Source organism: Amphibalanus amphitrite, unplaced genomic scaffold, assembly GCF_019059575.1.
Source record: "Amphibalanus amphitrite isolate SeventyFive unplaced genomic scaffold, NRLGWU_Aamphi_draft 000293F_arrow, whole genome shotgun sequence".
Taxonomy (NCBI): Eukaryota; Metazoa; Arthropoda; class Thecostraca; order Balanomorpha; family Balanidae; genus Amphibalanus; species Amphibalanus amphitrite.
This window is the reverse complement of record NW_024881788.1, coordinates 359671-385662: the sequence shown is the minus strand read 5'-3', so window position 1 is coordinate 385662 and position 25992 is coordinate 359671. Positions and strand designations below refer to the sequence as shown.

Sequence of the window (25992 nt, the reverse complement as noted above, 5' to 3'; positions counted from 1 at the left end):
GCAAAATTTTGCTGATTTCCAGGTCGAATGTCGACAATTTCCAAGACGCCAACGCATAACTCGGGAACCATTAGGTAGAGTTACAGCGCCGCGGAAAAGCGCATTCGATAGCTCGTTTAACGCCCTTTCTGGGTAATTCTCTCAGATTTAAGCTAACGTCAACGGTTTTGCCTGCAGGGGGCAAAAAGTGCAACAATAACCGATTTTTTTCGGAAACAGTTTTTCTGCAATAACTTTTGACCCAAGCCTTGTACGAGCTTACTTTCACCGGCATCGTGTTCCTCTCGTCAAGACGCATCGAATGAACTTGACCTTGAAAGGTCTACTTGAAAATTTGACCTCAGGTCAAGGACATGACCTGACCGGAAAGGGTCATTTTGCATATCAGTCGATCCGTATCGTCGAGCTGAACACATCTAAGGCGTTTTCATCGCTCTAGCATGCCTCTATCAAAAGTTATTTGCGAAAAACTGTTCGATACCATTCGTGACCTAAGATGACCTCAGGGGCATAAACAGGGGGTCACGGACACCATTTTCATGTTCAGTGTGTCTTAACCACTTGTAATTCAGTGTTTGGGAGTGTTTATAATGTCTTTCGTCCAAAAGAGGCGCATTTCAATTTTCTCCCATTGACTTATAATGGGGAGGTCGCAAAATTGACCTGACTTAGGTCATCGATATCAAAATTCTGAGACATACATTTTGTACATGCTATTGCTCTTAGCAATCGCTTACAGTTTCAAAGCGATCGGTCACTCGGTGTAGCTATGGCAGACATTGAAACTTTTTATGAGGTGAGGTCACTTCAAGTGACCTCACCTCAAGATCTCGATAACGAAGCAAGATAGCGACAAGCGGTAAACGGCATGGGGTACGCACGGACAAGGTCTACAATTTTTCCTTAAGTCATTTTCAGGTCAGGTCAAAGATGACGTCACAGGGGTCAAAAAAGTCAAAATGATGTGGAGCGCTAGATATGGAGTTTTTGTCGAATAACTTTCGAATTGGTCAAGCTAGGAACAAACTAAGGGCATCATCGTCGTGATCCTCTCGTCAATCCGCATCGAATCATATATATGTTGATCTCGAAAGGTCAAGGTCAAAAGTTGACCTCAGGTCAAGTGACCTCGAGGTCATCATGTATATCATTCGATGCGCCCTGACGAGCTGAACACAATGAGAGCATCTGCGCAGCTGTATCTTGTTCCTGTAAAAAGTTATTGGCAAAAAAACCTTTGGTGACCTTTGATGACGTCACATGATTATATGACAAAAAATCGTAACACAAAAGATCGTATGGAAAAAGATCGTAGGAAAATGATCGTAAGATAAAGATCATATTGGAGGGTCTTTATGTGTGTGTCACGAGTGCATATCACGAGACATGTTTATTTCTGGCAACGTCGATACTCAAGGTAGTGTGCCAGCTTTCTTGGACGATATATTGGACTAGGCAAAATAAAATGGGAAATCATTGGAAGGTGGCACACTACCTTTAATTAATACAGTTGGCTTTTGGACGTCAGGTCGTATTCACCAATCCGACATGGCGCGGTGGTGGTGGTGGTCGACATGGCACACCACCACCATAGCTTATACCTATACCACAAAAGAAATGCCACGCCGCACTCGTCGTGAAAACACAACCGCATTGGATAGTAGTGCAACAGACTCCAGGCATGCACTAGACACCGGTGAGTGTATGACAATGTTACAGAACCAGCAACAGATAATGCTGTCAATGTTGCAAGAACAGCAGCGGCTGCAGGGCGAGTTGCAACGGCAGAACGAAGAGCTGAGACGCCAGCATGGCGCAGGACAACCGTCACCTCAAAAGGTCTTATCGTCGTCGCTTCCAGGTAAAGCTTTTTATGACATGTCCATACAGCAGTGGAGAATCTGGAAACGTGACGTGAAGCAGATTGCAGAGATGAGTCGCTGGGATGATAAGACTGCTGTTATGAATGTCCGTCTGCAGCAAGACGGAAAAACTCAAGCGAGTGATAGAAGCGGAGTTCGGTGACCGCTGGATCGACCTGACAGTGGAGCAAGCCTTGGATGCCGTGGAAGCGGTCCTCAGCAAGACTTATATTCTAACCCTGCTAGAGAAAAGGAAAAGTTCCACAGGCTGAACCAGCTGCCTGGGGAATCTGGCAAGACATTTGTGCACCGCTGCGAACTACAGGCACTGGAGTGTGATATGGCTTGCCCACACTGCAATCATGATTTATCGGAGTGGTGTATCCGGGATAGAGTGCTTGCAGGTCTCAGCAGTGACCAGCTGAAGCTGGATCTTGTACCAAAACGTCGAAAAACATCCGGCTCTAGCCAGTCTGATTGATAAGATCAGGGTGTTTCACTAAAAGTGTCAAAAAGAAAATGCTTATTAAAGATATATAAAATACGCAAAGCACGTGGTTGCGCACGTGGCTTTGTTGCAAATTTTTGGACATTTATGCTTTGGCCACTTAAGATATATTTTACACTCATACGGAGCGAGGGCAGGAGGCCAAAGTTACTAGTCGTTTTTTTTTCCTTATACAGAACAAGAACAGGTTATTTACACCGCAACGGGAGCGGTGGATTACACTTACATTTGGTGCTATCAGAAGCATTGAAACCGTACGCCGACTTTTCAGGAAACGTTTCACTCTCTCACCTCGCTACGACCCAGATTATAAAAGTTTCAAAGGGCTTCTTGAGAGGTTTAAAAGGGTTCCTTTGATGCCAGTTCCAGTCCAAAAAAAAGGCGGGTCGCCCCCACCTCTCGGCGGAAATCGTTGAAAAGGTCAGGGTCTTTTTTAGGGCCTTTTAAGATAACAAGAAGTGTTGAATATTCTAACGAGAGCGCTCCCGGAAATGATCACGCGAGCGAAGTGTTTTAATTGTTGTAAATATTTTGATTGAAGAAAGGTCAAGGTTTTAGTTAGTTAGTAAGGATGACAAAAACTTCGTAACGGGGAAAATATTAAGGAAATAGCAATTGTGAAACATTAAAGGGAAATATTCATATAATGTAGACAGTGCATATTACGATAAGGAATTGCTGGTGACCACGATTGAAACGGTAATGTTTTGCGTTAAGATACCGCCTATGAGAGTGTCACTCAAGCAATAAACCCCGTAGAAGATGTCCTTTCTTTCTCTATGACTCAAGAAGACTCCGACTACAAGAAAATATAAAGAAACTATATATTTATAATTAACAGTACCAGAAGATCCCTCCAGGGAATTAACAGTTACGAAGTTTGTTCTTGCTCATAACAAAGGAATAGTTTCATTATATTAAATACGAACGATATGACCACGTAAAATCTACCTATTCAAGCATCACAAGGTACTCAATTTGATGTGATGCGGATGGATCAGCGCTCCTACAAGGTAATTTACGAATCTTATTCATGTCCTTTTATTGCTATTCGTTTCGTGTCATGATGCTATAAGACCAGCTGCAAGATGCTGCTAAATATGAACGTCAAGGACTTGAAGCGCGAGTTAAAGGCACGAGGTTTGTCATGCCAGGGAAATAAAGAAAAGCTTAGGCTTAGATTGGCAGAGGCTTTAGAAGAACATGACAACGTAGAGCCAAATGACAGCGTATCCCAAGCAGGTACAAGAGTAACGACGTCAGAGTCTCTGACTTTGCGACAGGCAGATGAAGCTGCCGCCAGAGCTGGACTGCTGGCACGTTTGAAGGCCGTTAAGGAAAAACAAGAAATAGAAAGACAGGTTGCCGAGCTTAAACGTAAAGAGGAACTGCTAGATTTGGAAGCCAAGATAGCAGAAGTGTCCGCTAGAGAGCAGGCTATTAAATGTTTCCAGGATCAAGAAATGGCAGGTGCCGCAGTCAATGAATGTAATACCTCGCGAGGATCTCACCGTTGTCCAGTGCCGACCGCCGAGTCTGGTGTCGGTGGAGACAAGTCAACGAGCGCGGTTGTCATCGATGACCAGCCTGCCACGTCATCAAACAGGGTGAGCTTCGCCAGGGACGACGGCGCGTCAGATAACCCCGAGCCGGACAACAGACAGCTGACCCAAGAGCGCGAGCGAACTGCCTCACTGATGCGCTTACCGATCATAGAGATGAAGAAATTCGGAGGAGACGTGACCGAGTTCGCTCAGTTCATGAAGGGTTTCCAGCTCAAGATAGCCTCAAAGCTGGATTGCGCACAAGAGAAGCTCTATTATCTTGAACAGCACATGACACCGGGCAGCAAACCGCACGCTATAGTGACAAGTTGCATGTATCTGGAGAACGGATACCAAGAGGCTATGAGAATGCTGAATAAGAGGTACGGCCAGCCTAGCCATATAGCATCAGCATTCATGGATCGTATTAACTCGTTCAGTCCGATTAAGGCGAATGATGTCGAGGCGCTCGACCGATTTGCGCTGTTGCTGCTCAGCTGCAAAAATGCCCTCGGCTCTTCCTCGCACATGATGGGAGATCCCAGAACAATGCGATCTTTGACCAGCAAGCTACCGGAGACGATGCTGAACAGTTGGAGGAGACATGCTGATGACATTGAAGAGAGGCAGGGACGTGAAGTGAAGTTTGAAGACGTCGTGAAGTTTGTTGGAGATGAGGCTAGGATAGCAGCCAATCCCACCTACGGTCGCCTCATGTACAGTCGCGACAACAGCGCAGTGCTCCCCTCCCAAGGCAGAGCAGGCAGCAGCAGTGTGAGGCGCACCAGGCCCGTTGTTGCAGCCGCCCAAACCCAGAATCAGGCAGCCTGCGTGTTCTGTGACGTTATAGGGCACGTCACAGCCGACTGTGAGCAGCTTCGAGCTACTTCACCGGAGCAGAGAAAGGCGTTCGCAATGAGCAGGTCCCTGTGTTTCTCTTGCCTAAGACAAGGTCACATGAGCGCCGATTGCCGAAGACGAGCTGAGTGCAGAATATGCAAAAGGCGTCATCCGACTGCGATGCATCTGGAACGCCCACAGAGAGAGAACCGAGACCAAGGACGTCATGAACTCGCTATTCAAAGTCGTGGCCATGAAACTGGACCACCGAGAGAGACAGTTCAGCCACCACAAGAGAGGACCGGTACTACTGGTGCGACAGTGTGCGGAACTGCAGGAGCGGAAAACTCAGATCGGCCCACACTACCCCTGGTCCCAGTCATCGTCTGTAACGGCAACATAAAGATAAAGACATTCGCATTCCTCGACAGTGGGTCTACCCATTCGTTCGCTACTGAAAGCTTGATGGATCAACTCGGCGTTAAACAACAGCCCAGCAGGCACCTGACCATCACGACTGTGGCTCAGGAGGACATCAGCATTCCAACACGGGAAGTGGAAGGACTTCACATCACGGACCTGTGCGGAGATAACAGAATGGACTTACCAAAGCTCTTCAGCATGGAGAATATACCTGCCGACCCAAGCGACTACCCCAAGACAGACGATGTAAGAAGATGGGATCACCTCAGATATTTAGAGCTACCAGAGCCCGAGATAAGTGAAGTTGGATTGCTCTTGGGAGCAAATGCGTTCCTAGCCATGGAACCAGTGAGAGTGATTCCAAGTGTAGACGGAAGCCCATACGCGGTGCTGACTAGATTTGGTTGGGTGGTCAGCGGTCTTGATTCACCATCACGAAAGTCGCACACCACAGTGTGTAGAGCGGCTGTGAAAGACGAGAGAGCGTCCATCGAAGAAATGGTGCGTAACATGTACGACAGCGAATATGAGGAGAAACTGCACTGCACAAGAAGAGGCCTATCAGTGGAAGACAAAGAATGGGTTCAAAAAATTGAATCCTCAATGGAGATGCAAGAAGGCCATTACAGCGCTGTTTTGCCAACAAAAACGCCAGAAGAGAAGATGCCAGCGAATGTGAAGATGGCCGAAAACCGACTGGAGCATCTCCGATCACGACTGCGAAAGGATGCAAAACTTGCTGAGGACTATAAAGGATTTATGGAAGAAATGATCAACAAGGGGTATGCAGAAGAAGTGCCGGAAGAAGAACAGAGAAGAGCAGATGGACGAGTGTGGTACCTGCCACATCACGCAGTGTATCACCCGACAAAACCTGACAAGATACGCGTTGTCTTTGATTGCGCAGCAAGATACAATGGCGTATCACTCAACGACATGCTCCTGACTGGTCCAGATCAGACGAATTCATTGGTGGACGTGCTGCTGCGATTCAGACTAGAACGGGTGGCGGTCGCAGCCGACGTTGAAGGAATGTTTAACCAAGTGAAGGTCGATGGAGCCGATCGAGATCTCATCAGATTCCTCTGGTTTGAGAACGGAGACATCAGTGGTCGCGCTCGTCACTATCGAATGACGGTCCACTTATTTGGGGCCACAAGCTCACCCAGCGTAGCATGCTATGCTTTAAGAAAGACTGCAGCCGACGCGGGTGACGACATCTCGCAAGAGTGCGTGACAACTGTCAATGAAAACTTCTATGTAGATGACGTGCTACGATCAGTTCCGACAGACGAAGAGGCCATCACTCTAGCAAATGAGCTAAAGGACCTGTGCAAACGGGGAGGGTTCAATCTGACTAAATTCGCATCGAACAGCCCAGCCGTGGTAGAAGCCATCGAAAACGAGGACAGATCGACTGAAATGAAGAAATGGTCTGGCCTCTGGGATGAGCTGCCGACCGAGAGGGTGCTCGGGGTGATATGGCACCCAGAACATGATCTTCTGAAGCTGTCTCCACAAATAAAGAGCGCGAAGGTGAAGACCTGTTCAAGACGCGGTTTGCTTTCTGTGGTGAGCTCGGTATATGACCCGCTAGGTATGGCTGAACCGACCGTGATACAAGGACGTCGTCTCCTGCAAGAGTTGACCCGGAAGCAGATGGACTGGGACGCTGAACTGGAAGAAGAGGACAAACTAGCTTGGAATGGCTGGCTTTCGACTCTGGAAGGCTTGGACAGCCTGAGCATCCCGCGATGCATAAAGCCTAGGGACTTCGGGAGTATCACCACTTGTCAGATACACACGTTCGTCGACGCGAGCGAGGCAGCTTACGGCGCTGTGTCATACATCAGGCTGGCGAACGCTGCCGGTGCCGTTCAGGTGAGCTTTCTGAAAGGGAAGGCACATCTGGCTCCTCTGAAAATGGTAACAATCCCACGACTCGAACTGATGGCCGCTGTGACAGGCGTGAGACTCAGTGCACTGATCCTGGGTGCATTGAAGATCCAGTTGGAGCGCTTGTCGGTTGAAGTAGAAGAGTTCTTCTGGACAGACAGCACTACGGTGTTGAGATACATCAACAACCGCAAAGCAAGATTTCACACATTCGTTGCGAACAGGCTGGCAATCATACATGACGGCTCACACCCTGCTCAGTGGAGGCATGTGCCCAGCTCTCAAAATCCGGCGGACGATGTGTCAAGAGGAACTCAGAGTGACAGGTGGCTGACAGGGCCAGAATACCTCTGGAAAAACGAAAATCAATGGCCAGAAACGCCTCAAGCGTTACAAGACACGACAGATGACCTGGAGGTCAAGAAGATGACTGTGTGTGCAGCGAAGGCTTATGATGCGACTCAAGAAGATGATCTTCAAAACCCACTGCTGAAACTCACTGCACACTACAGCGACAGGCACAGGCTTCTCCGAGCAGTAGCGTGGATCTTGAAGGTGAAACAGGAGTTGATTCGTCGAAGTAAGGAGGAAGGAGTCACGACGCAAAGGAAGACGATTTTGCTGGAAACTCAAGACATCCGAGAAGCAGAGAGAGCTATTATGATGAGCATACAGTCCGCTGCGTTTCCAGAGGAGGTGGTGGCCTTGAACTCGGGCAAAGACATTCGTGCAACAAGCAAGCTCAGCAAACTTAGTCCCTTCCTTGAAGACGGCATCATCCGAGTCGGCGGAAGACTGCAACATTCAGCTCTTGAATATGATGCTAAGCATCCAGTCATTCTCCCGAGTCATGCGAGCTATGTGAAGCTACTTGTCGAGGACGTCCACAGACGAACAGGACATGCTGGCCGACAGCATGTTTTGGCAGAACTAAGGAAGAAGTTCTGGATTTTGAAGAGCACATCGGCTGTCAAGAGAGTGCTTAAATCGTGCTTCACCTGCAAGCGGCTACGTGCGAAAACGGAAAAACAAAAGATGGCAGATCTTCCAGGCGACAGGATCACAGCGGGGGAGCGACCGTTTACAAGAACTGGGGTAGACTACTTTGGACCCTTCTACGTCAGCCAAGGTCGAGGACAAGTTAAGCGATATGGTGTTATTTTCACCTGCCTATCAGTGCGCTGCATACATATTGAAGTGGCTGAGGATCTGTCATCGGACTCGTTCATCTGTGCGCTGAAAAGATTTGTAGCTAGAAGAGGGAACGTCAAGACCCTGAGATCAGATCGAGCAACAAACTTTGTTGGAGCCCACAGAGAACTACGTGAAGAGCTGAAGCGGCTGGAGGAAAAGGAAGAGTGGGTGGCAAAGGAGATGCTAGCCAACGACATTGACTGGAAGTTCAACACTCCAGGAGCGTCTCATCATGGTGGAGCCTGGGAACGAATGATTAGAACAGTTAGACGGATTCTGGACACGATGCTCCACGCGAAAACACTGAAGAATGAGACGCTGCAAACGTTCCTGTGTGAAGCCGAGGCGATAGTGAACAGCCGGCCTCTGGTCTCGCCATCGAGAGACCCCCTCGACGCTCCGTCCCTCACTCCAAACGACATACTCTTACTCGGGGCCAGTTCCGGAACGACACCCTTGAATGTCTTCTCTGCATCTGACAATGACAAACGGAAAATGTGGAAACAGGCGAGCTATATGGCAGATGTGTTCTGGAAGCGCTGGCGTCGAGAGTACGTTCCACTGCTCCAGCAGCGGTCCACCAGCACCGCTACGGCCAGGCAAAACCTGGCTGTGGGCGATTTGGTATTGATGGCTGACGACAGTGTGCCACGGGGCCAATGGCCCATCGGTAGGGTCGAGTCAGTCAAGATGTCAAAGGACGGCTTAGTGAGATCGGTGACTCTGAAAATCAGAGGTGTTACAGTGCAGCGTCCGATTACCAAACTTGTGAAAATGTAACAAGTGCTGTGTATGACTACTGTGTATGTCATGTCGTAGGTACCTTACGAATGTAAATGTTGAAAGAGTTCTTTCAAGGGGAGGGTGTTGAATATTCTAACGAGAGCGCTCCCGGAAATGATCACGCGAGCGAAGTGTTTTAATTGTTGTAAATATTTTGATTGAAGAAAGGTCAAGGTTTTAGTTAGTTAGTAAGGATGACAAAAACTTCGTAACGGGGAAAATATTAAGGAAATAGCAATTGTGAAACATTAAAGAGAAATATTCATATAATGTAGACAGTGCATATTACGATAAGGAATTGCTGGTGACCACGATTGAAACGGTAATGTTTTGCGTTAAGATACCGCCTATGAGAGTGTCACTCAAGCAATAAACCCCGTAGAAGATGTCCTTTCTTTCTCTATGACTCAAGAAGACTCCGACTACAAGAAAATATAAAGAAACTATATATTTATAATTAACAGTACCAGAAGATCCCTCCAGGGAATTAACAAGAAGCTTATTTCAACATCAGAAATAGCCAAGCCCCCAATTTATCAGAAACAACCACTGTAACGGCTGTAGCCACCAAGAACTGGCTGGACCAGAAGTTCCGTTCCCGGGCCGAATAATCAGCTGCCTCACCGCCCGCCCCTGGCCAGCGCGAGGCCCCGATCTGTCACCGCTAGCCTTCTGGTTTTGGTCAGTAGCTCTCGCAGAGCTGAGGAAGACTTAAGTCGCATCACTTTTGGAGCTGAAGAGCACAATGCAAGGCTTTGCCGACAGTCTGGACGCTGAAGATGAAAACGGGCTGTGAGGCACCTCCGGACACGTGCCGAAACGGTGCATCAAAAGAAGCGGCGGATATGTGGAATAGGTTTGAGTGACGGTGATGTCATTTTTATATATTCAAATTCCAACAATCGCGGATGGAATGATGTGCAAATGTCCATAGAAAACATTGTTATTATGTGCATAAGGGCCTTTTACTTTTTGACACTTTTAGTGAAACACCCTGTAGAAGAAGTATTCGAAGCCGCCAGTGCTGGTTGCAGACAATCAATGGTCGCTGGCCTAAAAGAAGGCGGGAACCCGGGAAGCCATGATGAAGAAGAGCCGTCGGTGGCGCCCTTGAAGCTTCATCCGAGAGCTGGGAAGCCAACGCAGCCTCGCCACAGAACAGAATCTGTCCGTCCCAGCCGGAACGAGCCAGCTGATAAGCGCAGAGTTGGACGAACGGAGACCATCTGCTATAAGTGCGGCGGTAAAGGCCACCGGCGAGCGCAGCGTCCCAGTTATGCCGGGCCAGCTGCAAGCCATCTGCAATGTTCAGTGAATGAAACGGATACGAGCCATACTACAAACTCGTTCAGTGTGGGTGGTGTCGTTCCAACGGGCAGCAAACTCGCCGAGCTGGACTTGACGGTGAGGCCCGGGGAGCGCGCGAGTGCACGTCACTGCCCCGCTGTGGCAGACACGGGAGCGGAATGCTGTGTAGCAGGCATTCAACACTTGAAGAGACTGTCTTGGTCCCGTCAGTCTTGGGAACGACCACCAGGGGAGCAGCCCACTTACTGTGGCGGACGGGTTCCCCGAGTCCTTGCTGTATCTCCTTCTCCAGCTGCGCGTCCACGGCCTCCCGGTAAGCCAGAGGAACCGCCCTCGGCTTGAAGAAGCGCGGCCGCACATCTGGATCCACGTCAATGGTGACCTCGCCACCACGAAAACAGCCGAGCTCATCACGGAACACATGTGGAAACTCATCGAGTACCGGCTGCACACGAGACGCGGACGATACACGACACACTGTGGGCCAATCCAGTGGGATCTGACTCAGCCAGTTTCGGCCAAACAAACACGGGGCACTTCCCTTCACGATGATAAGCGGCAGCCTGGCCACCGTGCTCGACATCCACCGTTACCTGTCCGCACACCGATAGCTGTTCGCCGCTGTAGGTCTTCAGCGTGACGTTGCACGGCTCCAGGCTCGGGCCGCCGCTCGGCCAGAGCTGCCGGAGCACGGAGTCTGAGCAGACGGACACCGCCGCCCCCGTATCCAGCTCCATCTCCACTGCCTTTCCATCAAGCACCACGCTCACCATCAGCGGCGGTCGCCGCTCACTCTCGGGCCGCACACTTAACATCGCGTAGGCCTCATCGATCGCCTCATCACTCGCGGGAGCCGCCACCTCTCGGCGCGACAGCTCGGCACTCTCATCACCGCACTGCATCACTGACGCCGACTGTGGATCCTCGGCCGACAGCTGGCGCAGCTGATGCTGACCCCCCGTCCGCAGGCCACTCGGATGTGGCCGCGCTGGCCACAGGCGAAGCACCGCCGGCCCCGGAACGGGCACGCTGACTGAAGATGATCTCGAAGACATCGGGGGCACTCCGTCGAGCCTCCACATCGAACATCTCGCCGCTGCTGAGGAGGGCCAGCGGCCGTCGCAGGGCGCGGCGGGCCTCGCCGCGCCCCCAACTCGCCGCCGGCACCTCCGGCACGTAGCTCGGCGGCGCGCTCCACCCGCTGCACGGTCGAGTCGCCGGGCGCGCCGACTTCGTGCCCGCTGAGCTCTGCAGCACTAGCGGCAGCAGACTCGTGAGCCTGCGCCAGCTCCACCGCCAGTGGTAGCGTCAGATGCGGCTCACTCAGAAAGCGCGACTGCAGCCGCTCGTTCCTGATGCCGCAAACCAGGCGGTCTCGTAGCATCTCCTCCAAGATACCGGCCGAAAACTGGCAAGGCTTAGCCAGCTTCCGCAACCGCGCCAGAAACGCGCTGACTCCTTCCTGGGCCCCTCTGCAGCACGAGTGGAATGGAAACGGAATCGAGCCACGATCACCGAAGCCTGGGGCTCAAAATGAGCTTCCAGCACATCCACGAGGTGAGTGTAGGTGCAGTCACTCACGGCTGTCGGGGCCACCAGGTCTTCCAACAGACCGAACGTTCTTGCTCCGACGACACTGAGGAAAACGGCCCACCTCTTGCCTTGCTGATCTTCACCAGTGATGCCGTTAGCAATGAAATATTGCTCGAGTCTTCTGGCGTAGGATCCAAACGATTCAACTCCCGGGTCAAACTCTGGCGCCTTCCCAACACACGCCATCTTCACACGCGGTTCGAATCGCCTCGTCGCCAATGTTGTAACGCAGAGGCTCCGTTCCAGACTATGTATTTGCGGCCGGTCACGGGGCTCACAGACACAGCGCCTGAGGCGACCAATCAGGCGTCCGCTGGCCGGCGCTGCCTGCGCCGGCATGGTGCACTGGGACCAGAGCAGCGGCCCGGGTACAGCAGCATTGTGCACCACAACAACTACGTTCAACAGAGATCTCTGCCGGCGATGAGCTGTGCGCCACACAAGATTCATCTCTTACCCGGCGCAGTGTCTTTTGCGCGTCACACGCCCATCCCAGTGAGCAAACACTGGGAAGATGAGGTTAAAGCTCAGCTGGATGAAGACGAAAGAATGGGAATAATAGAAAAGGTGCCTGCCGGAGAGCCAACGGTGTGGTGTGCTCAAATGGTAGTAGTTCTCAAGGCAAATGGGAAGCCTCGGCGAACGGTCGACTACCAGGAGCTGAACAAATTTTGCGTGAGGGAGACGCATCACACAAGGGTTCCGTTTGATATGGTGTCATCAGTACCAAAACGTACTTACAAGACGACGCTGGATGCCTTTTGGGGATTTCACCAGGTTCCGCTTGATGAGGACAGCCGGCCACTCACAACATTTATCACTCCTTGGGGCCGCTACATATACCTCCGCACGCCAATGGGTCACTGCTCAGCGTCGGATGCTTATACGAAAAGATATGACGACGCGGTAGTCGATATAGACCGCAAATTCAAATGTGTAGATGACGTGCTACTATATGACCACGGTGTAGAGCAGGCATTTTGACACTGCTGGGAGTATCTGGAGGCATGTGGAAGAGCAGGTGTGACTTTCACCGGAAAAGTTCGCCTTTTGCAAACGTGAAGTGGAGTTTGTCGGCTTCAAGCTCGGTTGGGATGTGTGTGGACCAGCACCTGGGAAGATGGCGGCCATCGCTGATTTCCCGATGCCGCCGAACCCGACTATCAAAGACATCAGGTCGTTCGTGGGTTTGGTTAATCAGATGGCTCCATTCATGGCTACAGCACCCCTTATGGAGCCGTTTAGAGCCCTCTTGAAAACCCCACAAGCAAAACACGTTTACTGGGACAACCAGCTGAAGGAGAGGTGTGATGTCAAGTCGAAGATATCGAAACTCGTAGCTCGCGGTCTACAGTACTACGACAAGGACAAGCCCACCGCTGTATTGGCGGACTGGAGCAGGACTGGAGTAGGCTTTGTCGTCCTGCAACAGCACTGCAGCTGCTCAAGTGGAGATAAGCCGTTCTGCTGTCCGAATGGGTGGAAATTGACACTGTGTGGCAGTCGTTTCCTGACACAAGCAGAGCAGCTGTACGCAGCTGTCGAAGGAGAAGCGCTCGCAGTCGTGTGGGCCCTTCAAAAGGCAAAACTCTTCCTACTCTGGTGTCAAAATCTTGAGGTGGTCACCGATCATAGACCGTTGGTGAAGCTGTTTTCTGACAGAGAACTCAAAGACATCGCTAATCCCAGACTACTACGTCTGAAAGAGAAGACTCTGCCTTTTAGATTATCGATTCGATTCCGACCTGGTAAGCTGAATGCTATGGCCGATACGCTGTCCCGCTATCCGGTCGAGAGGACGGCGCCTTCCGAAGCTGATCTTTCACTGGATGATGAGCTGACTGTGGCCGCCCTGGGCGCGGTACAGGAGTGCAGTGACATGGTCACTGTGGATCAGGAGGTAGTGCGTCAGCACACAGACAGTGACGGCACGTATCAGCTGCTGAAACAGCGCATCGAGGAGAACAGCTGGCCAGGAAGCTGTTCAGAGGAAATAAGCGAGCTGAAGGCATTCTTCAAAGTGCGAGATCGTCTCGCTGTGGTGGACGGCCTGGTCTGCTACACGTATGAAAGTGGTCCTTTGAGACTTGTCATCCCTGAGGCGCTGAGAAAACTGATAGCTCAAAATCTGCACGCGGCACATCAGGGCACGGACAGCATGTTAAGACGAGCCAGACAGGCAGTGTACTGGCCGGGAATGGAAGGTGACGTGGAGATGACCAGACGCAGGGCACAGCGTCTGACCACCATGCACCGTCGCAGTCGCCGGAGCCGCTGATTATGACACCGCCACCCGAGTACCCGTTTCAGCAGGTGGTGGCGGATCTCTTCGAGTTCGAAGTAGCTGGACACCGCTACCTAGTGCATGCATATCGACTGACCGGATGGATCAAGCTGGACCACCTCCGTTCAATCAATTAGACCTATCGCGTCTAACGTCCTGATACCGATATTTCAGCGGCATTTTTCACAGTACGGAGTTCCGGAGCAAATATCGATTGATGGAGGCACCAGCTTAGTAAGCGCGGAAATGACTGAGTTCTTCCGTCGCTGGTGCGTCGACGTCCGTCAATCATCAGCCCAGTATCCACAGTCGAATGGGAGAGCAGAGGCAGCGGTCAAATCGGCAAAAGCAATCATGCGGAGTAACACAGCATACGATGGCAGTCTGGCAATGGAAAAGATTGCATGCTCTTGGAAAAGATTGCATGCAATTGGAAAAGATTGCATGCTCTGTTGCAGTATCACAGCACCCCTCTGCGGCAAGGAGGCAAGTCACCCGCGCAGCTGCTGCTGGGGCGTCAACTGAGAAGTGGCGTGCCAGTCTCTGTGACTTTGCTGCACGTACAGGAGCAGTGGATGGAGGATCTGACCCGCAGAAAAAAAGATGATGGCCCAAAAAACTGACCAAATAGAGGAGCTGTCCAGCAGGACGTGTCGACAGCTTGACAAGCTTACAGTCGGCCAGCGTGTGCGAATTCAGAACGCACTCACCAAACGATGGGACCGCACCGGCGTGGTGACCCGGATTCTGAGATCAATCAGACAATATACGGTCCGACTAGACGGGTCCGGCAGGCTGGTCCTGAGAAACAGGAGGTTCTTAAAACCTATGGCTGTAGCGACGCAGCATGAGCAGCACGCATCCGCAAGCGACGCGGTGCCATCGCGTCGGCGCTCTGAGCGCCTCTGAGCGCTCTGAGCGGCAGAGTGTAGCTCCCTGAGCAGCGGCTAAGGATCACCGCTGCGCTCCCCCTCCCTCGCCTCGCCGTCACGAGCGCCTCCGAACATTCCGGGCGTCGGGAGGCGAGAGAGCTGAGCTAGGGAGGGGATGGAGGGTCTTTATGTGTGTGTCACGAGTGCATATCACGAGACATGTTTATTTCTGGCAATGTCGATGCTCAAATTTAATACAGTTGGCTTTTGGACGTCAGGTCGTATTCACCAATCCGACACGACACATATGTTGTAAAAGATCGTACGACAAAAGATCGTAAGCAAAATATCGTAAAGAAATTGATCGTAAGGTGAAGATCGTATGTCGCAAAAGATCGTACTACTTAAGATCGTAAGCAAGGGATCGTATCGTAAATTAAAGTATCATGAAAAATATCGTGGGAAAATGATCGTAAGATAAATATCGTATATGGCAAAAGATCTTAAGACCAAAGATCGTAAGCAAAAGATCGTAAAGCAATGGATCGTATGAAAAGATCGTAGGAAAATGATCGTAAGATAAAGATCGCATGTTGTAAAAGATCGTGCGACAAGAGATCCTAACGTTAAGTTGGTTAAGTAAATAATCGTATAGAATAAATAGTGTTGTAGGTAAATTATTGTAGCATAAAGCCCGTTAGTTGCAAAATATTCTACGAAAAACCGTGCCGTGCGTGTGCTGCTGTGACCTGTGAGGTGCACCTGAAAAACCGTCCCGTGCGTGTGCTGCTGTGACCTGTGAGGTGCCCCTGAAAAACCGTCCCGTGCGTGTGCTGCTGTGACCTGTGAGGTGCCCCTGAAAAACCGTCCCGTGCGTGTGCTGCTGTGACCTGTGAGGTGCCCCTGAAAAACCTCAAGGTGCGTGTGCTGCTGTGACCTGTGAGGTGCCCCTGAAAAACCGTCCCGTGAGTGTGCTGCTGTGACCTCTGGGGTACCCCTATTGGGCTATGTGCTCGCCCCTGTTGGGCTATGTGCTCATCCGCAATCATGTATCGCAATGTCCATGCACATTATGATGGGTCGAAACAAGATGCAACTAGAAATGTCAAAAGGCCTGACTTTTGAAAGTTATCGCCTATTCTGAATTCAAAAGTACCATTTAGTTTAAGGTCCGAGGTCATCTGGCTGGTTGTCAGCTCTTTAAAAAATCTTAAGTATTCAAAGGCTATTATTTATCGCGACACAATAGGCGCTTAAAGGGACCCTCCCACCTTCAAAAAAGTTAATGAATTGGCATGAAAGTGATGTCGCTCGGTTAAGAAAGAGTGAAAACGAATATCTACCAAATTTCATCGAAAAATATCCACCGGTTTTCAAGATATTAGACTTTTACTTTTGTTTACTTTTTGGAATCTCCGCTGTTCCTAGCGACTTTATTTGAAAGTGCGGCACTTGTTGCGCGCAAAGCAGCATATACCACCGCGTGCTACAAAACGTTTTAGTCAAACATTTAAAAATCGTTAGATATCTGCGCTGACGTCACACATTCAGAGGGGTATTCCTATGCATTAGCCCCTCTGAATCAAAATGCTGCAATTTTGAAATTCAATATTTCCGATTTAAGGCATTTCTCGATGTTGTGAGTGCCGAAACCGGTAATTGTGAGCCAGGGACCCCATTTTGGCTATCTCAACTCAAATCTAATGTTAAGGTGGGAGGGTCCCTTTAAAAAGCTGGTTTGCAAAAGTATACTTGTTTATGGTGCTAAACCTGTTTTATCTATAATGTCTACTTAATTGTTGCCTATTTTATTGTCATTAGAGTTGGTTTAGGGTGTGTGCAAATGGCTTAAATATTTGAGCTTTTTGCCCATTATAAAGGCATTGTTCATTATGACAGCTTATGAAAGGATTTGAGTGAAATGTCAGCACCTTGAACAGCTACGAGAGAATACTTCTACAAAGTACATATATTTTCATTATCGCTTATGCATGACGTCCCTTCCGATTGGAACATGGGTTTAGTTGTATACACTTCAATTCAAATACATGAAACGGCGGCATATACATTCATTTATTCGGCAAATATACAACGCGTTGCTTTTAGGTGCTATTGAGCCATCTAAGTTCTGAAATAACATCAATGTATGGTCGAGCTTACGACGGCCACTTACTACGCGAACACAGAAATTGATAAGCTCTGTATGCGATGGAGTTGGGCTGCACCATGTGAATACCATATTTTGAATGTACAATCTTTATCGCATACGATCATTTGGCGTATAATCATTTACCTCGAGGATCTTTTGCGAATACGATCTATTGTCCATACGAGCATTATGTCGTATGATCTTTATCCATTACAATCTTTAACATACGATCAACTTCCTAGGATCTTCTGCCATACGATCTTTTGCTTTACCATCTTTTTTAATTGTCGGAACGCCTCTTGGATGTAGGGCATTGTTTCTACTTGAATAGTTGTATGTTGGTGACCTTAAGCCCTAGTGTAAAGACGAAGAAACCAGACTGACCTCCAGATGATGTTGAAGACGATGCTGTAGTCGACGATGATGAGAAGAAGACGACAAAGAGAAGTAGTGCACAAATTTTCGGTCCTAGGCCATCCTCAGGTGATGAGAGGGGAAGTAGAGGTAAGGAGGGGGAGGAAGACCATCTCCAACGGTCGCCGCGGCGAGGTACCAACTGACGCTCGACGGAGGTTTGAAATGACACCAGTTGGCGCGCGAGGTGACCTGCAGCGCCACCTGTCTCGGTACGCCATCTGTCGGTCACCGTTCGGACTGGCAACTCCTTCAGCCGCCGGTTATAATATCGGCCATGATGTGGTTTGGGTGTTCAGCAATGGTCTGCGGTCTCGAATAAATAGCGATTCTGCGATTTTCCTGTTTGGGCCGTCTTTGCATACCGTCAAGATGTTGATGCGGAAGCAGTTGGTGATGTCTGTTTGTTCGTTTGGGTGACAGGTAGTCATGTGGTCGCCGAGGGGAGTGTCCGGGTTTCTGTGCCGCGCGTCTCGGAGGTGCTCGTTAAATCTCAGTCGCACGCTTCGTCTTGTCTCTCCGATATAAATATTCCGCGTCTTTACCTTTTCACACAGCTCACAGGCTATCTCAATTCTCATAGACCACATTTTTTGTGTGACACCTGCCACCCAGACCGCTCATACAAGTCGCGCATTTGCAACCCCCTCCAGGGCAGGGGGGGGGGCGGTTCCAGAGCGGAGCGCACTAGGCTCTTTTTGAGGCTATTGTCGTTTTTTCCACGCCACTTGGAATGCCAGCCCTGACGCCCGGACTGCCCTGACCTAGGGCCGAAAATTTGTGCACTACTTCTCTTCGTCGTCTTCTTCTCATCATCGTCGACTACAGCATCGTCTTCAAAATCATCTGGAGGTCAGTCTGGTTTCTTCGTCTTTACACTAGGGCTTAAGGTCACCAACATACAACTATTTACCATCTTTTGTCCGGTTACCACGTCACATGATCTTACAGCTGCCCAACAGCAAAACAGGCCTCAAGGTAATGAAGGTTGATCGTATATGAAATCAAGCATGGCATATGGGGCCATTCTTACGCGTTTTAGTGAAAAAAAAAACAACAGGGAGATGATTCTTCCTCCAGTGACTTATAATGGGGAGGTCGAGAAATTGGCCTGACCTTAGGTCATCGATATCAAAGTTCCGAGATGTACAAATTGTAGCTACCAATGACTTAACCCGCGCCCCGCTGGGGGGGGGGGCAGAATCTGCCCCCCCCCCTCCTGCCCCCCTCCCGTTTTTCGCCAATAACTTCTAAACGCGTTACGCCAGCGACGTCAAACTTACAGTACCTTATCATACATCAATTTGACACGTTCCCTGAAAATTTGAGCGAAATCCGTCGGAAAATTTTTGAGAAATTGACGTTTTAGTGACGTCATGTTCGCCATTTTCGCCTCAAAAACGGCAAAATTTCAAACGCCGCTATCATCTTCATTTTTAAAGGAATCAAGACGTAACAAAAAAGGTTATACGTCATTCTACTTTGTCTATCAAATGGCTATCTCGGTTTTTTTTTAATTTTTTGATTTTGGCCCAAATTTTTTCAAAAAACTAACTTTTTTTGGGAAAATAATTATAAAATCCAAAATTTTGAGTTTATCGAAAAAACCGGAATATATGTTAGAGAAATGGTCTATGTGCACCTACATACCAATTTTTAGAAGAATCGGTTCAAAAATGTGGGAGTTATTCAAAATTTTATGACGTCACGACACACAAAAATTTTGAAAAATCAATTTTTTGGAAGTTCTAGACCTCGTACGGAAACAAAAATAGCACCATTCGATTCGCCGTGAAAAACTACATCAGATAGACACCTTTTTAGGCCTTAACAACCAACTTCAAAATTTGACCTCACTTGACCTGACCTTGACCTGACCTTGACCTGAAATTCATCCAGAGGTGGTCCACATCACTTATTGAGTGTGCCTATTGAATTCTATGAGTAAAATGACCCATAAAACATGTGTCGCACATGCCTATTTCTATATTTTGTTTTTGGTGACCTGACCTGACCTGACCTGACCTTGACCTTGACCTTTGAATGACATTTTATGCAACGAATATTGTCTTGGAAGTCTAAGAACACGTTTTGGGCAATCAGTCTCAGTCCATTCTTCGGCAACTACGGTGCAAGGCCGATACTGTAGAAACTTGCATTTTGTACCCTTGACCTGACCTTGACCTGACCTCTGACCTACTTAAGCAAAAAAAATGGGCTCTTAAGATCCGCCTTGTTGAGAGCTTTCGATTGCCGTTTTCCCCGTCTTTCTACGACCATCGGTTCGGAAGTTAGACAGGGGGGGGGGGCAGAATCTGCCCCCCCCCCAGCAGGGCGCGTATGGCTGAATAGCCCAGCGGGGCGCGGGTTAATAATATTCTGCGACTCTCAAAGGCCTCCGTCATCTACTGTAGCTCTGACACGGTGACAAAGTTGCAAAAAAGTAACTTGAGGTTGGGTCATTCAAAGTGACCTGGTGACCTGACCTTAAAAGTTAGAAGGTTCAAACTTGCACACCATGCGTAAAATTGATGAGAGAATACTGAATAGTCACACCAAATTTCGCGGCACTACGCGCCGCAGTTTTTCCGCGATTCACGAAAAACCTCAGGGAGGGCGGATAACCACCCCCTGCCTCGGTGCGCGGGTTAACCCGCGCCCCGCTGGGGGAAGGCAGAATCTGCCCCCTCCCGTTTTTCGCCAATAACTTCTAAACGCGTTACGCCAGCAACGTCAAACTGTCAGTACCTTATCATACGTGAATTTGACACGTTACCTGAAAATTTGAGCGAAATCTGTCGGAAACTTTGAGAAAATGACGTTTTAGTGACGTCATGCTCGCCATTTTCGCCTCAAAAACGGCAAAATTTCAAACGCCGCTAACATCTCCATTTTTAAAGGAATCAAGACGTAACAAAAAAGGTTATACGTGATTTTACTTTGTCTATCAAATGGCTATCTCGGTTTTTTGAAAATTTTGGCTTTTGGCCCATATTAAAAAAATGACTTTTTAGGAAAAATAATTATAAAATCCAAAATTTTGTGTGTATCGAAAAAAACCCGAATATATGTCAGAGAAGTGGTCTATGTGCACCTACATACCAATTTTTAGAAAAATCAGTTTAAAAAATGTGGGGTTATTCAAAATTGTATGACGTCACGACCGAAAACTTCTTGAAAAATAATTTTTTGGAAGTTCTAGACCTCGTACGGAAACAAAAATAGCACCATTCGATTCACCGTGAAAAAACTGCATCAGATACACCTTTTAAGGCCTTAACAACCAACTTTAAAATTTGGCCTCACTCGACCTGACCTTGACCTGACCTCGACCTGAAATTAATCCAGATGTGGTCCATATCACTTATTGAGTGTGCCTATTGAATTCTATGAATAAGATGACCCATAAAACATGTGTCTCACATGCCTTTTTCTATATTTTGTTTTCGGTGACCTGACCTTACCTGACCTTGACCTTGACCTTTGAATGATATTTTATGCAACGAATATTGTCTTGATAGCCTAAGAACACGTTTTGGGCAATCAGTCTCCGTCCATTCTTCGGCAACTACGGTGCAAGACCGATACTGTAGAAACTTGCACTTTGTACCCTTGACCTGACCTCTGACCTAACCACCCTTGTGGCGCAGTTGGCAAGTGCGTTCATGTTTGGTGTGGGAGGTCCTTGGTTCAAAGCTGACCTCTGGCAGCGTTTTCCTCGGCCGGCTCCTACCCAGGAGATGGCAGTAACTGGGGAGTGTTCGCTCGGTCGTGGGGATTACCGCTGTGCCAGCCAGCGCCCCCGGCCGCAGGTACACGGGCCTGATCCGCCTTTAAACAGATCCTTCGGTCCGGTGACATGTCCCGAGGGCACGGTCTCGCTTCATGTCCCGGAGCAGCCCTCTGACCTGCCGGGCCCGAGAAATCGGGATAGCCCCAGCGTGCGCATAAGTGCGGTGTCACCTGGGGTGCGTGACAGGAAGCGTGCGGTCAAGGCTGTCCCGCGTAGCGTGTGCCGAAAACGATTCGTACCACTGCCGTGTATATAGTGCACTAACCCAGTATGAATGTGTGCTACTAACGACAAAAGCCCGGGTCGGGCAGCAAAAATATTAAAAAAAAGACCTCTGACCTACTTAAGCAAAAAAAGGGCTCTTAAGATCCGCCTTGTTGAGAGCTTTCGATTGCCGTTTTCCCCGTCTTTCTACGACCATCGGTTCGGAAGTTAGACAGGGGAGGGGGAAGAATCTGCCCCCCCCCCCAGCAGGGCGCGTATGACTGAATAGCCCAGCGGGGCGCAGGTTAACATTGTGAATTCCTCTGAACCACTAACCTACTGATACTAACCTACCTTACCTGAACTAACATGGCTGAGTCGCGGAAGGAGGATGAGATGTTGGACCCTCTGCAGTCCAGTTCTGGGAGAGCCATCCGTCCATTAGAGGCGGGACGCGAGTACCAAATTCAATTGAAGACGAAGGCCTACAACCATCAGCTACGTTAACTCAAGCAGCTCAGTCGGCAGGCGGTCCGACAGAGTGGTACTGAAGTGGAGGTGAACCCAGACATCTCAGAAGAGAAAGCAAAGAAGTGGATCCACAACTACATCTCCTTCTCACAGACAGAATATGAGTTGTGTCACTTGCTCCCTCGGGCTGAAGTGGAGCAACACTCAGATAACCATAAGATGGTTTTGGAAGAAATCGACCAAGTGAGAAATCGACCAAGAGACCAAGTGGTGGCTGAAGGCTACCTGAAGAGCACACAGCCGCAGAAGACTGCAAGTGCATCATAGGCTGGTTCTGGCGTCAGCATGCAGTCTGGCCTTCAGCTGATGCAGATCGAAGACCAGCGTAAGAAAGCTGAAGTGGCAGCAAGACTGTCCATGCCGAAGGCAAGGCAAGAGCTTGAGCGTCAACGCCAAGAGTTGCAATGGAAAGAAGAAGAGCTGGCACTGCAAACTGAGATTGAAATACAGCAGAGACAAACAGATGTGACCTGCTCACCTCAGCAGATACCTACCTGCGCCGATCCGCACCAAGGATCGGCGCAAAGAAGAAGAGCTGGCACTGCAAACTGAGATTGAAGTACAGTTGAGACAAACAGAGGTGACCTGCTCACCTCAGCAGATACCTGCGCCGATCCGCACCGAGGCAAAATGCGGACTGAGTATGTGTAGCTTATCCTTTCGCAGCAAGGCTGCCGGTATGGTTCATGGCGGAATGAGCCCAAAGAGGGTCTACCAGTAGCTGAGCATCGGCCGCTCCCAGCTGAGCATCGGCCGCTCCCAGCTGATCGTCTGGCTGAAGCCAGACAAGCTGTGACAAGGAAGCGGGAGAAGCCGGCCTGGCAACAAGCCAGGCCGGGGCATCAAATACACCATCCACCCGCTAGCCAAGACAGTGATTGCCATGGCCACTGGAAAACAGCACTAGTCAGCCCGCAAGTTGTTCCAGCCATGTCGGGTAAGACGCTGGATTCCAGCGTCTTACCCGACATGGCTACATCTCCCGTTCAACCATGCAGTGTCATCTCCACCAATCCCTGGGGATGAAACCTTTAAAGCTCACTAGGAGGCCGAAGTAGACGAAGAAGCAGGGAGAACATCGCCTGAGATTCGCCAAGGACCACAAAGACGGGTCAGTGGAGGACTGGAGGAGGGTGATGTGGTCTGATGAGTAGCCATTCGAACTGCACCACCAACCCACCCATCACGAAGGCCGCGTTTGGGCCGTCAGCAGTTCCCAAGTGCCGCCAGTTTCGGCAGTGAAACATTCCACCAAAGTGCACGGCTGGGGGCGTGATATCCCACCGCGCAATGTCCCCGCTGCACGTGGCTAATCAGGAGACAGTCAGCAGCGGCGAGTACTACCACATGGACATCCTCGCCAACGAGTGTTTGGATGCGATCAGCCAGACTGACCAGAATAGCGGGGTCCTTCAGCGGCCGCTGATTACATACTCCAGCCAGGCCATCTTCACGCAGGACGGAGCTCCACCGCACACGGCGGACCGCCCATAAGACGCAGCAGTGGTGCCGGGAGAACCTCCCCGGCTTCTGGGGGGAAAGGAGTGTGGCCAGGGAACAGCTCGGACCTCAACCCAATTGAAATCCTCCGGGCGATCCTGTAAGAGAAGGTCTTAACAAGATGACGTCTGCCACCACCGCCGATGAGCTGGTAAAGCAACTGAAGAAGGCGTGGCGTAGCACTCATCCGAGTGTGCTGGATAACCTGGTGGAGGGGAATCCCGCAGCGGATGCGTGACTGTATCGCCAACAAGGGCGGCCACATTGGTAAATAAAATGGAAAAAAGCATGGTGTTTACTATACATACCGAATACAAATGTAGAGTCCAGTTAATTATGAGACACCCTGTAGGTACTAGTTACTACTGGTGGCCACTTACCGCACGAGAAGAAAGAGTGTAAGGTAGCCGGCCATGAACCACGAGATCTGCGCGTGGTCGGACGGCATGCCGTAGTGGCCGAAACTGGTCCGCTTCCGGGCGGGACGCTCCTCACGGATCCAGTGCTTCAGCATAATGTTGAGCAGTTCGCAGACGGCCACACCCAGGGCGAACGAAATCTGCCCGTACGGAACGACGGCATTAGCAACAAAACATGCCACCGGAGCGTGACACTGATGACCTGTCCATAGGCGGCGGAACGATTTGGGACAAGGGAGGCACCATGGATTCCCAATTTACAGTTCTTACCTACATCTTATATCACTGGCTTGCCTATAACATACCATTGGACCTTTGTCCTTTATAACCTGCCTCGGAATGGGAAGGGGGTTTTTGAACTATGTGGTTTTTCGAAGATATCTTTAAAAAACAACGGCGCAAAGGAGCGTCGTCGTTTTGTTCGCGGAGCGCCCAGCGCCGTCGAATTCATGCAGCTCTGTTGTAAAAATTTCAGACCCAGGTCGCCCAGGATTAGGCTAGGCCACCATCCACGTCACATCAAGTGACCTCACCTCAAAAGTAAAAAAGCTCGCTTTACCCACACCGACTGAACAATCGCTTTGAAACTTTCAGCGATACTCGAGGGCAGCGCTTTTCGAGGAGCGCTGTGGCCCGAAGGTTTGGACTTTGAATTGTGAAAAACGCCCGCCCGCCGCAAAACGCCAAACACCGCAAAACGCGCAAAACGCACGCCCGAAACGCCAACGCAAAGGTCGCGAAAAAATAAACAAACGCCCGCCCGCCGCAAACCGCAAATAAAAAAAAACGCAAAAACGCCGCAAAACAATAAAGCCGCCCGCATGGCACGCCCGCTAACCGCCAAACGGAAACGCCTAAAAATCGCCCGCCCGCCGCCAAAAGCAAACACCGCAAAAAAAAAAACAAAAAAGCGGCCGCCAACCGCAAACAAAATTAACACCGCAAACGACGCAAAAAAAAGAAAACCGCCCGCATCAACCGCCCGCCCGCCCGCCGCAAAAGACAAACACAGCAAAAAAACACAAAACGCCCGCCCGCCGCAAAACGTAAACACCGCAAAACGTGCAAAACGCACGCCCGAAACGCCAACGCAAACGGCGAAAAAAAATCGCCCGACCGCCGCAAACCACACAAAAAAGGCCGAAACGCCGAAAAATAAAACCGCCCGCACCGCACCGACGCTAACTGCTAACCGAAAACGACTAAAAGTCGCCCGCCAGCCGCCAAACGCAAACACCGCAAATAACCGCCCGGCCGCAGCAAGATAATAATTTATCAACGACTGGCATACCGTTAGGTTAGTCATTTTCGCAAATCAAAAAGATATCTGCAAAAATATCCTAGATGAAAGCGCCCGAGTAAAAAACGGATGGCACGTGCGTGTTCCTTGCCCCCAACTTCTTTCAGGTCAATCGTCATTTGGGTCACCTAACGCATTGACGACCGGCTGGGTGGAATGAACATTGCGCCAAGAAACGTAAGTATATTGTCAAAAAGAATCCCCAGAATGGTGGATCCCAAAAGTTTGAAACTACCACTTTGACCCACTGGACGACACCTTAAACAGTTGCCGACCGGATGACACCCACTGTTTGGTCACCCACGCCATAGTATGCATCATGGGTGCGCCGAAATGACCAAAAGTCCTAATTTCCGGTGTGCAGGGTCATTTTCAACGGCACGTGGCACGTGGTTCTGGACTTTTCCGGCCACTTTGCGACATACCCATGGGTAGTGCACCGAATGGTGGTTGATCCGCATGGAAGAAAATGGGGGTCGTTTGGATCGTTTTCAAGCAATCTGCCGTGGAACGCATTTTTTCATTTTGCCCATTGGCTTAACACGGGAATTTTCAAAGTCACGTGGCACGTGCAC

The 25992-nt window shown here is 49.8% G+C and overlaps 1 protein-coding gene across 1 annotated transcript in view; it reads right to left on the bottom strand.

The window, feature by feature from the left end:
- LOC122387642 (dolichyldiphosphatase 1-like) overlaps positions 1 to 25992 on the bottom strand; it is a 139767-nt gene that overhangs the window by 6000 nt on the left and 107775 nt on the right. Inside the window, exon 3 of the mRNA XM_043378011.1 lies at positions 24079 to 24257. Coding sequence (XP_043233946.1) covers positions 24079 to 24257 — 179 coding nt within the window. The remainder of the gene's footprint in view (positions 1 to 24078; positions 24258 to 25992) is intronic.